Genomic DNA, 17218 nt, shown 5'->3' on the forward strand with positions numbered 1-17218 from the left:
GAACTTTGACCTTGATGGGCCATGAGAGATGGGGTCGGTGACTGAGGCAGGTGGAGGATGAGGGTGCGGCTGCTCTTCCCTTGGGGCTCCAGGATGTGTTTGGGGTGGAGCCCTGAGCCGGGCTGTGTGTTGAGACGATGGGATCACCCCCTTCTGGTTGAACAACCTCTTCTGTTCTTCCATCCACTCCTCCAAGCCACTCAGGTGAAACTGAGCAAACACGAGCATCAGAGCAGCCTTGAGGAAGAACATCTCTCAAACCATGCAGCCTGGGAGTTGGGAGAGGCACTTGACCTTGACTCATCACGCTGGGCAGCTGGAGGGTAGATTGTAGATGAGCCTGAGATCATTTTAGAATGGAGGGAGAGAAGCCACCTCTTCCCCGAATCCAGGCACAGCTGGACACGTGGTTGATGAGGTCCTAAAGCCTCATGATAAGGTCAGGGGGACCACCAAGCTCTATGGTTAGTTAGAGTCCTGATCTGGGTGTCTGGAATCTTCCACTGACTGTGTGAGCCCAGGCAAGGCTCCTACTTCCTCTGGGCCCCTTAGTTTTCCCATCTACAAAATGACCAGATGGTTTGACCAGATGGGCTCAAAAGGACTTGGCATCTCTGATGCCCTGGGCTCTAAGTGCTGCTTCTGGGAGCAGCCTCTACTGCTGGGTTCAACTTAGCTCAGACCCCAGATTTCTGACAGGGATGGAGAAAGGGCCACTGAAGGACGTATCGATAGAGGGGGCTGGACCTGTCTATGGCCTGACTTTTAGCCTCCCCAATCCAGGGTTCAATCTCTCTGTCTTGGCAGTAAATGACATAGGTCAGGAGCATGGGGTCCCAGCTGGTCTAGGCCTCCAGTGGTGCTTCCGAGTGTGGGCTGTGGACCCCTGCATCAGAGTCACTTGGGGCGTTTGTTAAATGTGCAGGGTCCTGGGCTGTTCCCCCTGCCTCCCGGACCTAGGGATCAGGAGCTCTGTGGGTCGAGCCTCCAGAGATTCTGACTTTACTCAACAAGATGAACAATAATTGTAAGTAACATTTATCGGGTACTCATTTTGGGCCAAGAACAAGCCTAAGGGCTTCACATGCATTAATTTGTGCAGTCCTCATCACTGCAGTGCTGTGAGTTCGGTTCTATCAAGCGAGTTTCCCAGGCACTTCCAGGCGACATTTACGTACTGATCTGGGGAACACAGTGGTTACCCCCTTCAAGCGAGACGTGGAGGTCAGGATACAGTGAGCCTCTCATTCAGACAGTGGCTTCAGACCCGCTGGACCGCGCAGAGAGGAGCGCCTTGGTTGGGGCTGACGCCAGCTGTGTGCAGGGGAGACAACACAGCCCCAGGCCTGGCATCTCCCTCGGAGGACGGGGCCACGTCTCAACGCTGATGAGGCCATGTTTTGGGAGATCTCTGTGCGGGGAGGGCACAGGCCACGGAGGGAGATTTCCTGTCTGGGCTTCAGTTTCCCCAGGTGTGCTGGGAGGGGGCCTCCCTAAGGCCCCCCTCTCAGCTCCCTGATCCATGAAATGGCTCTTGGCCGTGTGAAGATGCGCCAGTTAACAAGTGGGATTGCCCTGCCTGGAAAACTTTGGAAGCAAGGTGGGCCTGAAAAGATGGATGCAATGTCCTCCAGCCTCCATGAGAAGGTGGCACTGCTGGTGGTTCCACGTGACCTATAGGGGGTGGTGGGAATGGCGGGGCTTCAGGCCAAATCTCCTTTCTGTCTCTGGTAAGATATCAGAGCTGCCAAGGGCCCCTGGGAGTCTTTGCAATAGGGGAAACTGAGGTCTGGAGAATTTACCTAACCTCACACTCCAACTTAGAGTTAAGACAGAGTAGCACATCCGTCTCTGAGGTTCTTTCCAAAAGCTTTGCTCCATGGCATTGAAATAAGAAGGCGTCTCCTCGGAGGGAACCTCGTGTTTCAGGAATGTGATGATGGTATTAAACCCAAAAGTCCCAACCCACCAACCAACAAAGCTCAGGGCTTCGAGGCTAATTACGTGTTTGCCCATGAGTCATAGAGGCTGTTTTTGCTAAAGAGACCAGAGCCAGAGCGCCTGGTCCAAGCGCTTCCACTCCTGGGGAGGGACCACGTCAGAGTGCCCAGGTGAGCTGTCTGTCTGTCCTTCTGTGTGTCTGCGGGCTCAGTGAATTCCCTGGGCCAGCGACAGACGCCAGGCTGCTCCCCCTCCCAAGACAAGGGCTGGACCAAGTCGCTGCAGTGACTAAGGACGCATTTGGCTGCCTGGAGGAGGAGGGTGTAATTAGGGCAGCTTTGTGGGCCTTTAACTGTCATGGCTGCCAAGCGGTACAGGGCAGCGTGGACTATTAGTCCACTGTGTGCTGGGCTCCTGAGGGCCTCAGGCTGCCGTGGACGCCGGCCACACTTGCTGGAAATCCAAGGGCCCGGCTGGTTATCCAGCCTGCTCCTGCGGCCCCTCCCTCCCCTGAGGGCTCTGCAGCTGGGTTTGGGGTAGGCTCCCTGGAGGTCCTTTGCAGCAGTCAGTGCCAGCCGTGGAGGTAACAAGTGCTGGAAAGTAGGAAAGCAGTGCATGTGGTGCTGGAGTGGGCTCTGCAGACACGAGGATTTATAAAAGGGAAAATCTGCAAATTCTTGCAATATTCGTTAAGCTGAGTGTGGTTCGTTTTAAACAGCAGTGGCTCTGTTGCCATAAGGGAGTTGTTCCCATACGGGAGTTATCTTTTTCCTCCTCTTCCCAAGACGTGAGGCACCACCCCTGGCCGTGGGCCCTTCCTGGGGCTGCCTTGATGCCCCCTCCCCAGCTGGGGAGTGCAAGCTCAGAGAGGTCTGAGACGGGTCTTCAGAGGGTTCTTGGCCCACACCCTCATTTATGGATGGGGAAACTAGACAGAGACTGCCCTGGGCTTTCCAGGTTACGGGCACTTTAATTTAGTCCCTAATACTTGTGCTGCAACACCATTTTGAAGCATCCTGGGTGTAGGAGTGTACATAGAAATTAAGCGCTAGACGGCTCATCACCAGGAGAGACGCTTCCCATTTTGTAAGTCAGTCCAGTGGGTAGATCTCTCTCACACATATATCAAGGGGATGGGCAAACACCCACAACTGTCTGCGTGGACCCCCTGGGAGCACAGGCACAATTGTCCTGGTTGATGGCTGTCATATCCTTGCCCTTAGAATCCTAAAGTCTTGGTGATGGACAGCTGTCATCTAGTCCAATACTCTACCAGGTGTAGAATCTTCTCTCCAGGTTCCTTACCATGTTTCTGCTTAGTTTCTGCTTGAACACTTTCAGGGATGGGGAGCTTACTGCCTTATGAGGTTGTCCATTCTGGTTCAGACAAGCTGTCTTCGGTGAAGAACTAAAATGCATGTGACCCCATAGCTTCTGTGTACTAGTTTCGACCTCGAGAGCCACACTGAGGCTGTTTGCTTTATCCCAGGGCAGCCCTTCACGAACACTAAGAAAGTGCTTGCAGGCTCATCACATCTTCTCTTCTTTCTGCTATTCATCCACAGTTCCTTCAATGGATGCTCAGATGTTCTGGTTTCTGCATCCCCTCACCATCCTCTTACCGTTCTCTAGAAGGCCTTCAATAGACCAGTTTGTCTTTGGCCTTCTTGAAGTTCAGGGTGAAACTGAGAACAGCATTATAGGTGTGGACTGATGAGGGTGGTGTAAAGCAAGACTATCACCTCCTTTGTTCCATACTTAATACTTCCATTAATGCAGCCTAAGATCACATTAGCTTTTGTGAGCAGTCTTCTTTCTCCGCTACCATCAGTAAAACGCCCTCACACCTAAGGGTGGATGTTAAGTCACTTTTTCAGTGCCTCCTTTCTAAGTTGTTCATTTTCTGCTCTCAGGTTCTGGATCCCACATTTATCTATACAAGTTCATTCTTTTAGATGTGTCCATAGCTTAATCTGGTCCCCTTCCTTTGAATCTAGCCTCCATTGTCAAGTTGTTGTTTTTCTTTCATTTCTCCACAGTTCTACATACTTATTTGAGTCTTGATGGAAAGTACAGCAGGTCAGGGCTTGGATGGGCTGTAACTAGGGCAACAATCAAGGCCTGGGTGGGTGGGGGATGAACTTGGGTTCTGTCCTCAGAGTAAGCTTGTTGGGAGCAGGGGAGGGGTGCATTGAGTTGAGGCCAGGTGGGGAAGCCTGGATTATTCTGAGTTATGGGCTAGACTCAGGATTCCATGAGTTCAGGGGAACAAAGAAAGGCCAGAGAAGTACCTTCTCCACCCAGCCAGTTTATGCCTTATAGGCCATCATTTGAAATTCCTTCTTCTGACTCAGGACTTTTGCTCATTAAAAGGACAGGCACTGCAGTAACACTCACGGTTCTCATCCAGGAATCTGGAGATGCTGGCTTTAAGCTCTGAGCCTCAGTTTCCCAGCTTCCTGCATTCCCCCAAAATGATGGGCATGCATGATCAGCAGGTCTTAACCCTTTGGGAGTTAGAGACCCCTTTGAATCTCAGATGGAAGTTACAGGTGTCCTACACACACACAGAAATCTATAGTCCCTTGACTAAGAATGCCAAGATTAAAAGCACCTTGAGGCCTTCCTGCCTCCAAGAGTCTGCAAGGGCCATTGTAGGGGAGCTTGGCACATGCTCACACGTTTGCACAGAACACACCCTCACAGCCTTTCTTCAATTTGCTCCTCATGGCGGCCTCAGGAGGGGGCAGAGGTTATCACTGTCACTTAACAGATGAGGAAGCTGAGCCTGGAGGCCTCAAGCTTCATTCGAGTCAAACAGCTAATCTGTGGTCCTTAAATATTCATGTAGGGCCCAGTTCCCATGCCCCCCATCTCCACTTTCTGTTTGTATAGACCTGATCTCAAACACCAAACGTTCCATGACTTTGACTCCATTCCCAGATCAGCACCATGTCTGCGGGAGCGTCTGGGCCTACCCTAAGTTTTCTGGGACTTACTCAAGGCCACCCAATGTTTCTTCTGGAAACTGGGACTGGTACCCAGAAGGCAGACCCCAGACGTCGGTCGACCCACAGCAGCCCCTTCCGGAGAGACAGGAAGTGGTGTGGATAGTTTCCTTTTATTGGGAAGGTGGTTTGGATTAAACCTAGATGAAGCCCCTGTGAAAGGGTTAACACAGGGGCAGGTTGGTGGTGGTGGTGATGGGGCAGTGCTGGTCGCTGTGCGGCGGGGCCCAGGGAGACGGAAGGCTGAGCTTCCCTGCAGTATTTTCCACCAGATCGCAGTGTGGTCCTGCTCTGCTGGCTGCTGCTGCTTCTCCCCACAGGTGTTCATATCTGTGGCCTCAGCATCTTCCCCCAGGTTCAGGCCCTGTTTATTTAATCTCGTGTCCTATCTGTTCCTCCTGAGGAAGCCACGTTCAACTAGCAAGTCCAGGTGCTCTGAGAGACACAGAGGTGGATAAGATACTGCTCCTGACTTAAGGAGCTCATAGGGACGGGACACAAACATCCCTGCCCTTGCAAAACCTATTGACTAGTGAAGGAGACAGATGGGGACACAGTGAATGCCATGTGTGGCTGCTATGGCTTAGGCCGTAATGGAAGTTGGGAAAATCGCCTGCACGGGAGGGTAACTAAAGCTGACTCATGGAATCCTGGAAAGCTTCCTGGAGGTGACTGCCTGTGAGCTAGACTTAGAAGTGTGGGGAAGATTTGGATGAGGATGAAGAGCCCTCCAAGTGGGGCGAATGGCTTGGGCAAAGGCATGGAAATAGGAAGGCCTGGGGGAAGACGAAGAGGCTGCAGACCAGACCACAGGTAGCATGAGATGCGTATGTGGTGATGGGGTTCAAAGGCAAGCCAGCGTTTGGCACCCAAGGTTGACGTTGGCTTAAAAACAGCTGAAGCGTCAGTGAGGCAGTCCTGACTCGTGCCCTTTCTCTCCTTGCAGAGGCCATGCCACTGAAACATTATCTCCTTTTGCTGGTGGGCTGCCACGCCTGGGCTGTGGGCTGGGCCAACCATGGCTGCCCTAGAGAGTGCACCTGCTCCAGGGCCTCCCAGGTGGAGTGCACGGGGGCGCACATCGTGGTGGTACCCACCCCGCTGCCCTGGAACGCCATGAGCCTGCAGATCCTCAACACGCACATCACCGAACTCAACGAATCCCCGTTCCTCAACGTCTCGGCCCTGATCGCCCTGCGGATTGAGAAGAATGAGCTGTCCCACATCGCGCCCAGTGCCTTCCATAAGCTGGGCTCACTGCGCTACCTCAGCCTCGCCAACAACAAGCTTCAGGTTCTGCCCGTCAGCGTCTTCCAGGGCCTGGACAACCTAGAGTCGCTCCTCTTGTCCAGCAACCAGCTGGTGCAGATCCAACCGACTCACTTCGCCCACTTCAGCAACCTCAAGGAGCTGCAGCTGCACGGCAACCACCTGGAGTTTATCCCCGACGGGGTCTTCGACCACCTGGTGGGCCTCGTCAAGCTGAATCTGGGCAAGAATAGCCTCACCCACCTCTCACCCAGGGTCTTCCAGCACCTGAGCAACCTCCAGGTCCTCCGGCTGTATGAGAACAGGATTTCAGACATCCCCATGGGCTGTTTTGACGGGCTTGGCAACCTCCAGGAGCTGGCCCTGCAGCAGAACCAGATTAGTACGCTGTCTCCTGGCCTCTTCCACAACAACTGTAACCTCCAGAAGCTCTATCTGTCCAACAACCACATCTCCCAGCTGCCCTCCAGCATCTTCATGCAGCTGCCCCAGCTCAACCGGCTCACGCTCTTCGGGAATTCCCTGAAGGAGCTCTCTCCGGGCATCTTTGGACCCATGCACAACCTGCGTGAGCTTTGGCTCTATGACAACCATATCGCCTCCCTCCCGGACAATGTCTTCAGCAGCCTCCGCCAGTTGCAGGTGCTGGTCCTCAGCCACAACCAGATCAGCTACATCTCCCCGGATGCCTTCAATGGGCTGGTAGAGGTGCAGGAGCTGTCCCTCCACACCAATGTGCTGCAGGAGCTGGACGGGAGTGTCTTCCGCACGTTGGCCAATCTGCAGAACATCTCCCTGCAGAACAACCGCCTCAGACAGCTCCCGAGCAACATCTTCGCCAACGCCAATGAACTCAGGACCATCCAGCTGCAGAACAACCAGCTAGAGAACCTGCCCTTGGGCATCTTCGATCACCTGGGGAAGCTGTGTGAGCTGCGGCTCTATGACAACCCCTGGAGGTGTGACTCAGACATCCTTCCGCTCCACAATTGGCTCCTACTCAACAAGGCCAGGCTGGGGACAGACACTCCCCCGGTGTGTTTCAGCCCAGCCAATGTCCGAGGCCAGTCCCTCATCATCATCGATGACAATGTTGTCTCCAGTGTCCAGGGTTCAGTGGTCCCCAAGGTGTCCACCCACCCAGAGACACCCAGCTACTCCGACACCACCTGCGTCTCCTCCACCACTGACTTCACCAGTCTGACCACCATCAAGACCACCAGTAGCCGTGACACGGGGGGCATGACCCAGGCCCAGAGCGGGCTGACCATTGCTGCCATTGTGATTGGCATCATCGCTCTGGCCTGCTCCTTGGCTGCCTGCATCTGCTGTTGCTTCTGCAAGAAGAGGAACCATGCAGTCCTGATGCAGATGAAGGCACCCAATGAGTGTTAAGAGAGGCAGAGGCTGGAGACAGGGCTGGGGAACAGTTGGACCCCCAGAGGATCCGGGATTTCATTGTTCTGCCTCCACCCCTGGGTCCACAGAGCCATCCCCTGCTCCCCCTCTCTCTGGTCCCCGAGAGAAAGGTGTCCCCACCTTTTCCTGACCTGCCTGGTTCTCCTATAGAAGAGGTTCTTTCAGAGCCTTCTTACCAACAGGGAGAACTAACCCACTGTGGCAAAAACCCTGCGGTGTTCCCAATTCACATCCCTGGGCTTCTCTCAAGAAAGCCCCTCCTCTAAAGCCTCACCAGCTCTCCTCCAAAAACCACCTTCCCTGCGTCTGTACCCCTGCCAACCTCTATAGACGCAGTTATTACACACCTGCCACTTTGTAGCAATGGTTCTCCACCGGGACAGCCCCGCTCCCAAGTATTATGTAAGTTGATTCCCCTTCTTCGCTCCTCTTGTTTGCGACATGGCTCTACCCTGTCCCCTCAATGAAAGGTCTCCCTTCACTTCCTACTCCTGAAGGCAAGGTGACTTCTCTCCTCGAAGAAGGCTTCAAACCATTTAGCTGATCTCTTAAGAACTGCCAAGTGCCCTGGCTTTCAGGATGGTATGCAAGAGAGAAGGGAAAAATGAGGCTGTTCAGGTCCTGGAGGCCGGACTACCCTCAGCATCTCTTGTGATTTTTATCTGGAAAAGGAAGAAAGGCACCGGTGCAACAAGTTTAGCCGCTTAGAGAATGATATTTCTGAACTGCAAACTTTGCTTTGAAAATTTCAGTCCTTTAAGGAATAAAATCATGTAGAATTTCTCACTGCCCCGCAGGAAAACTTGAAAATCAGCTTATTGGTACTGGATGGAGAAAGCAATTTCGTGTCTGGTGGTCCTCGTGTTCACCCCCAGGATTTTTCTCTTTTAACTTTTTATGGAAGTGTAATATACATACAGAAAAGCATGATAGTGTATAGTTTGATGGATTTTCACAAACTTTACACACCTGTGTAACCAGCACCCAAATTAAGAAACGAGACATCGCCAGGATCCTCCATCCTGAGCTGTTACTGGAGGAGACTGGGGCCTGTGGAGGTGGCATGACCTTACCTGGGAACTGGCTCCCCATGGGTCAGGATGAGCCCCTCACTGCCCTCCCCCTGCAGCCAGCCCTTGCAAAGGCCCAGCTGCCAGGGTTGGAGGAGACGATGTAGGTACACTCTGGCCTGGACGGGAAATTGTATTAAATCCCAGACCTTGAAGCACCAGGCTTGGCCAGGTCAGAGGCATCTCAACTAGAGAGGCCCGTGCAACCACACACCCTACCCTGCCAACAAGCTGTCTGTTGCTCATTGGAGGCTCCTCTGTCTGGGCCTTTTATGGGCATGATATGCCTATATCTGTTTTTAATTTTCACTCTCCGTTTGGGAAAGTGAAATAGCTCAGAGATGAGATCCTTTAATTGGACAGCCAAGTGTAATGGAACCCAGCAATCCCTCTGGTTGTGGTAAAATTCTCCATCGACATTACAGTCAGCTAGACACTGAATTTCAGCATTCTCATACACAGCAGGCAACATGGGTACACAGATAGGTCACACTGGGTCAGGGCCCTCTGTGGAGCCTCTCCCTGCCTGTGGTCTAGTTACAAGAGTTGAGTTGTTTGGTCCAGAGTTGCAGTCACATGAATGCCTGCCCTCACCATCCTTCCTGCTACATATATATTCACACTGATAAAGGAAGTACACTCAGGACGATGCATGTCTTTCTCTGGACAACTGGTATACCAGTTTAGACGTAGAAACAGTGAAATGGAGAATTTCCCGTATCTGTGTCTGCCCAGGAAAGAGCTGCATCAAACATTACAGGGATTTGGAAATCTGCTCTCAATCCTGACTGGCCTTTACTAGTTCCCTCTGCCCCACAAGACAAATAAGAAATTCCCTTGGGCCTTAACAGCATGATGCTGAAAGGTCCCAACAAAATGAGTGTGTAAGAACTTGTGCATTTTGTAGCTTTTCACTCTCTGTCACAGGGAATCTGGGAGAGATGGGGCCTGTTAAGGCAAAAGACATAGTATCCCCAAGGTGAATCTGGGTCTCCAAAATGTTTTCAAATTATTTATAGCACCTGGCGGACATGTATCAAGGCTTGCCAGGGTCCAAAATGATGTGAGTCCAGAACTTGGGGCACGGGCACCATTCCACTGATGGTGGCCTGCCATATTGATCCTGGGGCCCAAAGGGGAAGCTTGGCTTGCTCGCCTCCAGACAGGAAGCATGTTTTGGCACTGCATTCCTCAAGATGCTCCTTGTAACTAGGCTCCAACGTCTCCTTGTGCAAGGGTACAAGTGAGCCAGAGATGGCAGAGAGGTGGAGAAGGAGTCCTCTTCATCCAGCGTGCCCTGCCAAGCGGAACCCAGAACACCTGGGTATTGATGGCATTGGCCATGACCTTGGAATATCTTCCTGTCTGGCCCAGGATATCACACGTGGCCTGAGGGCAGCTGTCCTCAGATGACTCCCCACAGGAGCACCCTGCGTGGGGGTGGTGGGCCCTTTGCCTGACCTTCTGAGCTTGCCTGTTCCTTTCTCCCATCAGCATGGACCGGAAGGAGCCACTGGGCCTCCTCTTCCTTGGCAGGCGTTTTGGTCTTTCTGAACCACGTTGTCCGGTCAGGGAGCTGCCAGAAAATGTGGGTGGAGTTTCCTTTCCAACAGGATGATGCATTTGCTCACTTCTTGGGGCTGGAGTGAGCTGCTTGGTCCCCCAAAAGTTGAGTTCACTTTCCCCCTTTGCTCATTGGCTTCTAGTTCCCCTTGCCAGTACTCCATTTGGAGTGGTGGGTCAATGTTGGAGGAAAGATAATAAAAGCCCATTAGAACCACTGTTTTTCAAAAATGCTTGCTGTGCATGGATACCCTTCAAAACACCTAACAGCCATTTTCTTTTTAACCCTCACAGCACCCCTGTGCATGAGTAGTACATGTGAGAGGGTCTAAAACCACTTGTCTTCCGCAACATTATTCAGTAGGCTGTGGCTTTACCTTCTCTCTTTAAGCTTTGCACAACCAAAGAAAATGGGAGTCACCGTCCTCTTGCTCCCCATACCATAGTCTTAGCCATTGGAACCTCACCTGGTACTGTGTGGATCCAACGCTTTGTGAATACAGGAAAAAATTAAACTCATCCACCCGTTAAAGAAAAACTGGCTTTTCTCAAGGGAACTGTTGGGCTGAGTGTATATTGTTCCTCCTCGTTAGAATTTAAAGGCAAAACACCCTTCTCAGAACTCTTCCTGGGAACCAATACAATTGTCTCAGATGTCTGTGTAGTGCAGTGATGGGAATCATTTCCAAACTCAGGAAGCTTGTGGCGAGCAGACAGCTAGAGATAACTAGATAACTAGAGTTGCTAAAGGGACACTGGAGGCAGCCCGGCCTTTAGCTATGAATCACTCAAAGAATTCAGCCTACAGATCCCACAGTCGGAACTGAATCAGGGCTGCTGGAGAGCCGGTGGTGGTCTTGGGGAGCAGGTCTTCGCTGTGGTTCAAAGAGGCATGGGGCAGACACTCCTCCAGGCCAAACTCCTCCCAGTGTGAGCTCTCTCCTTGACCTAAGGAGAGATTGTTCTCACAAACCTGTTGCCTTCGTGCTACCTTCAAAAGTAGATCAATTTCGCCTCGCTTAAAGAATCATTGCAAATAGTCCCAGGTGCTTGGTGATGCGTTTAGAGCTTTCTAGGCCCCCGAGGTTTTATAGAGTGTGAGCCCTGGTGGGCAAGGTTGGGGGTCTGTCTTTCCTGGATGCTGCTTGTAACAGATTTGGTGCGCAGAATCAGCAAGAAACGGTATACACAAGACACGTGTGATACTGTGGGCGCCTTGGCTAGGGGATCTCACTGTTGATGCTACGCTTGTCACACGAATGCAAGGCTGACCTGGACAGCCCCCCACAGAGACCAATTCCAGGCTGGGAAAGGTCTTTGGAAAGTGAGTGGGGACCACAATGATGTCTATAGGTCACTGTGGCCAGAAGGGGCCTTAAGAATAGGTTCAACCCATTTTATAGATGAAGAAGGTAAGATTGGGACAGGAAATGTCCCAATCGTATTTCCCCTAGTCACCTAGGGAACTAGTGGCTGAGCTTGCAAGAAAACCAGGCTTCCAGACTCCCAGGCTGGAGTTTCTTCTATGTCTCAGAAAGGCAGTGAGGTTCACTCAGCGTTCATTAAAGTACCTGCATGTGCGCGTGCACACACACACACATACACACACACTCTTCACTTTGTTCTGAAGCCCCTGGATGAACACCTTCAGGGCTGTTCACTCTCTCCTCAAGCAACTGCTTTCATCCTTGGATATCCCAGTGGTTAAAGCTTCTCTCTCCATATTGGGCCAAAATTCACCTTCCTATATCATTTCCCCCTTTTAACTCAGAAAGGGTTTACAAACTTAAATAAGCATTAAATAAAGAAACAAACACAAAAGGACAGCAAACCCACAACCCTCTTAGAATTTCTCCTGGCACTGAGAGCCCACGGGTGCGTGTGGCCGGCTGCCCAGCTGCGGTCAGTCTGACCTTGCACCGGAGGGGATGTGAATGCGGAGCCCTCAGCCCAGAGCAACTTACTAGAAACTTTCTATGCCCTAGTGGCTGCCCTTAGGGTCCTAAAGTTGCCAAGACCATAACCTTAGCTGGATTTTGGCCTCAACCTGGATCCGTCCATGGGAACAGTTCAGGGTCATTTTGTAATCTGCAGAGGCCTTGCCTAGATTCTCTTCTGCTGTCCTGTGACCCTGGTGACATTCCGGGAACGCTCAGGCCACGTGAGGGGAGGAACCACTGCCTGGAACTTTGATCAGCAGCAGGACTGCTGGGCTCAGGCTGACCACTGACCACACCAGAAGTCCTTCTGCTCCTGAGGAACAGCCAGGGCAGCTGGTCCCCAACCGTGAGCCCCTCGCGGTAGGTTTCCTGGGGTCACTACAGGGCTCTGGGGTCTGTGGGGACGTGGGAGGAATCTGGCCTGGGATCCCAGCTTGGGGGCAGGAGATGGGCTGGCCACTTGACCCAGGTTTCAGAGCACGTCCCCAACTCCATGTAGGCTGCACCTTCTGTGTCCCCTTGCCCGGGCAGGAGAAGCCCCTGAGGTACTCAGCCAGGGTGGTGCTGGGCTGGGGCTGGAGGCAGGTCACGGTGTGGGATTCTGAGATGAAGGTGACCCAGTCCCTGGGCACAGACAACTCCTAGTGGACGGTGGGGATAAAGCAGTGTGACCATATGTGTAGGTTTTCCCGGTCCCACCCTTGTTTATGCCTGTCATCCTGGCATAATTATCAAGAGCTCTCCTTTTATTCTCAGAAGTGTCCTGGTTTCGATGATAAAGTAGGAATAAAACATGTATGTGGCTACGTTTTAGCAAACATTTATTATTTGCCAGGCACTGCATTAAGTCCTTTATTATTTACCATCTCACTTAGCGTATTTATCATCCAATTGAGTGCTAATTTTAACACTAAGGGATGGGGTAATAACCAGGTATTGGGAAACTGAGGCTTAGAGAGGGAGTGACTTGCCCAATCCCACACAGCTAGTAGGTAGCCGGGTCAGAATCTAAACCCAGGGTACAGCAATGACAGAGCCCTAACCCATGAAGCAGGATGAAGGATAAGACCCTGGATACAGGCTCACGAGAGCCACAAATACATCCTGTTCAATTCGGCACCCAGGGCCTGAGCACCTCTCTGGCTCAGCCCTGGGCCAGGTGCTGGGGTGCACGGCCAGGTAAGAGATGCTGCGGTCACGGGACCGCCACCTCCCAGGGGCTCCTAGTCAGGTGGCACAACTGACTAGAAGGCAGAGCAGAAGGACCCACATGTTCAACAGAAAACAAGTCCCTGCAGGGTCCAAAAGAGGTGCAGTCCAGAAAGGCTTCCCAGGGGACGTGTGACGTGCTGGCCTGGAGGGTAGGGAGACTGGGGACAGGTAGCAACAGGGAAAGGTCAGCAAGGGCATTCAAGTGGAGGGGGCTGCCTAAGAGAGGGCTAGAGGTGGGGCCCATGGGGAGCATTTGGAGAAAGGACAGTGCCTGCTTCACAACCTCCTATTTCAGAATGTTAGTTCCCTTCAGGAAGCTATGACAGTGGATGAAGTTTCCTTGAGCCTCTGCAGTGTAATTGCAAGGAAGGAAAGGAGTCAAGGAAGCCCCTGTTAGGTCCGTGGAACTGTGCTGTGTGTTTTACATGATCTAAAAAATTGTTTTAATTGTTTAATTTTTTTGGCTGTGCTGTGCAGCATGCGGGATCTTAGTTCCCTGACCAGGGATCGAACCTGTGCCCACTGGACTGCCCGGGAATTCCCTACATTATTTTTATAATAACTTTCAACCTTATTACAACAGTGACACCTATTTATTATTTTTAAAAGTTGAAAATACATTATTAAGCCAAAGGAAAAAATTAAAATCACCGCAATTAATTCTGTTCTTCAGAGATAACCACTGCAAATATTTTGTGTACCGTCTGAAGCTCTCTAGGGGACCATCAAAGTCACTTCAGTGACATAAACTCAGGTGTGGGTTGAAAGGAGCTTATTACGAATAACAAAAGACGTTCCTCTTATCACTCAGGATATTCCAAGGGTTTTTGGAGCTCTGTGCCAGGAACCAGGAAGACCAAATATAAATTTATTATATCAGAGTATCATAAACCCATGGCCAGTTGTTTCATTTAATTGCCACGATGACCCTAATGTGCGGTAATGCGGGTGTTATTATCATTATCATGATTATCATGATTGTTCTCAATCTACAAATGCGGAAACTGGGACTCTGAGGGATTACTTCACTGCTTGGGACACCCTGGGCAGCAGGGAGGGTGGGGAGGGCGGGCTGGCTGGGAAGGGAGCCAGTGCAGGTCCCACTGCCTCAGCCACTTGGCTTACTTCCCTGATTGAGAGGAAAGGAGACCGGGGTCCTGGAGACTTGGGTGAGGCAGTCAGGGGCTCCAGATAAGCCTTGGAAGCCCCTCTTCCTGCTCGCAGATGTACTAGAGCCCGAGGGGCAAAATCCAGCCACGTTGGTGAGACAGATCCTGATGTGGATACCCCAGGTCCAGGGACAAGTCTCCCGGGGGTGTCGGGCCGGGCTCTGGGCTCCCATCACCCTCTGGAAGGAGTGAGGGTTGGCTCTGTGGTGGATGACAGATGGGCTTGTGGTACACACACAAAGGTGCCAATCCAAAAGTAATCTGAGAAGGAAGAGGAAAGAGTCCATTCGCAGCCAGTCACCCCTCCCCCCCTCCACAAAAAGCCAGGCTTCCGCGGCTTGCTGAAGGCATGGAACATTTTTGTGGGCATTTGCTGGTCTCTGCGCAAATGCAGAGGTGGTTTCTTAGATGACGAGTTGGAATCTTCTGGCTGCCGCCCCACTGTCCCCTCTGCTGCCATCCTGCACAGTACCTAGGCGGGGATGCTCCCGGTCTCCAGAGCCTGTGGAGACCTGCTCTTGAGGGTGGCTCGGGGAAGAGGCCCAAGTCCAGGGCGTCCTGGCCACATCAGAATCTGAGCTCCACTAAACCAAGGACAAAACAATGACCCGTTTCCCTTGGCCAGAAGAGCCAGAAGGTGCTGTAGCGAGACATCCGGCTGGCCCGTAAATGAGGTGCTTGGATGAGCCCACCAGTCTTTCCTTAGCTGACTCCTGCGACTGCTTTACCACAGAGCTGGGGCTGGCCTGGACTGATGGAGCTGAGTGCTCTCTGTGTACACGGCTCTGGGTTTGGAGCCTTCGATGCATTTTCTCATTCACCCTTCGGAACCACCCCTTGAGGAAGGTAGTATTGAACCTTGCTGTTTTGAAGGTGAGGAAATTGAAGCACGGAGAGGTTAAGTAATTCAGCCAAAGCCACACAGCTAGTAAGGGATGGAGACAAGATTTGAACCCAGACTCTCTGACACCACAGCACAAACTCTTAGCCATTCTAGAGTGATGTGAGAGTGAGTCTTGGGCTGGGAGCGGAACATTTGGAAATGATACGTGTTCCATACCCTCACTGTGAGTACCAACTATCACTTCCTTTGCCCCAGTGGACTGGGACAAGAGGGTCTTGCACTGAACTTCAGAGGCCTTGTTCTGGTTCCCCTCCCACCATGACACCCCCAAGGGGTGAGAAGTTTGCATGATCAAAGGGACATGCCCATCTGGAGGCTGTGTCCCCATCTCAAATCCTGATTCAGGTACCCAGGACCCAGGGCTTGTGTGGCATGCCTCCCGAGGTCCATCTTCTCTAGGCTGACCCCGTCACAGAAGTGCGTTCCCTTAGGCTTGTGAGGTGCGGGGACACAGCTGTGCGAGGGATCTCTACTCACAGTACCGGAGAGAGGTCGATGGGAAGAGAAGGGGACAGGCGGTAGACAAGGTCCCTTGTGTATGTTCACCTTGGGTCCTGAAAATGTGAGCATGGGTCTTCCTGTTCCAGAAGCCTTGTGGTGTTGCTGCAAGCACCTTGCTGACAGCTCAGGCCATCAGGACAGATCCTAGCCCCACGCTTCTTAGTCATGTGCCCTTAGACCTGTTGCTGTAGCTCTGGGTCCCCCAGTTTCCCTGTCCTGGAAATTTCTCGATGTGCTCTGAGGATCAAGATGTAGGTGTGAGAGCTTTGGGAGCTGGCAGGTGGGTCTCGCCCCCTAGCTCAGCCCCCCACACCAGAGAAGCTCCGCCCACCTCTCCCACCAACCACTGCCTGAGCCTAAGCTGATTTCTCTACACTTGATTTTCTGTGCCATTGATGCCATAGTTTTGACTCAAGTCCTGAATTCTCCGGTTACATCCCTTCGTTGGAAAATTCTAAAGTATATTATTTCTTTTTTTTTTTCTGTATAACTACAATTTTTTTATTAGTTATCTATTTTATACATATTAGTGTATATATGTAAGTCCTAATCTCCCAATTCATCCCACCACCACCCCCTGCCCCTGCTTTCCCACCTTGGTGTCCATATATTTGTTCTCTACATCTGTGTCTCAATTTCTGCCTTGCAAACCAGTTCATCTGTACCATTTTTCTAGATTCCACATATATGCGTTAATATACGGTATTTGTTTTCCTCTTTCTGACTTACTTCACTCTGTATGACAGTCTCTAGGTCCATCCACGTCTCTACAAATGACCCAATTTCATTCCTTTTTATGGCTGAGTAGTATTCCATTGTATATATATACCACATCTTCTTTATCCATTCGTCTGTTGATGGGCACTTAAGTTGCTTCCATGACCTGGCTATTGTAAATAGTGCTGCAGTGAACATTGGGGTGCGTGTGTCTTTTTGAATTATGGTTTTCTCTGTGTATATGCTGGGTCATATGGTAGTTCTACTTTTAGTTTGTTTTGGTTTTTTGCGGTACGTGGGCCTCTCACTGTTGTGGCCTCTCCCATTGCAAGCACAGGCTCTGGACGCGCAGGCTCAGCAGCCACGGCTCACAGGCTCAGCCGCTCCGCAGCACGTGGGATCTTCCCGGACCAGGGCACGAACCCATGTCCCCTGCATCGGCAGGCGGACTCTCAACCACTGCGCCACCAGGGAAGCCCTACTTTTAGTTTTTTAAGGAACCTCC

At 51.8% G+C, this 17218-nt stretch overlaps 1 protein-coding gene across 1 annotated transcript; it reads left to right on the top strand.

The window, feature by feature from the left end:
• The first annotated feature begins 5900 nt into the window (after window positions 1–5900).
• On the top strand, window positions 5901–7613 carry LRRC15 (leucine rich repeat containing 15). Its single transcript, XM_030856578.2, has one exon. The coding sequence runs from the start codon at window positions 5901–5903 to the stop codon at window positions 7611–7613; it is 1713 nt and encodes a 570-aa protein (XP_030712438.2).
• The last annotated feature ends 9605 nt before the right edge of the window (window positions 7614–17218 follow it).

This window comes from Globicephala melas, chromosome 4, assembly GCF_963455315.2.
Source record: "Globicephala melas chromosome 4, mGloMel1.2, whole genome shotgun sequence".
Lineage (NCBI taxonomy): Eukaryota > Metazoa > Chordata > Mammalia > Artiodactyla > Delphinidae > Globicephala > Globicephala melas.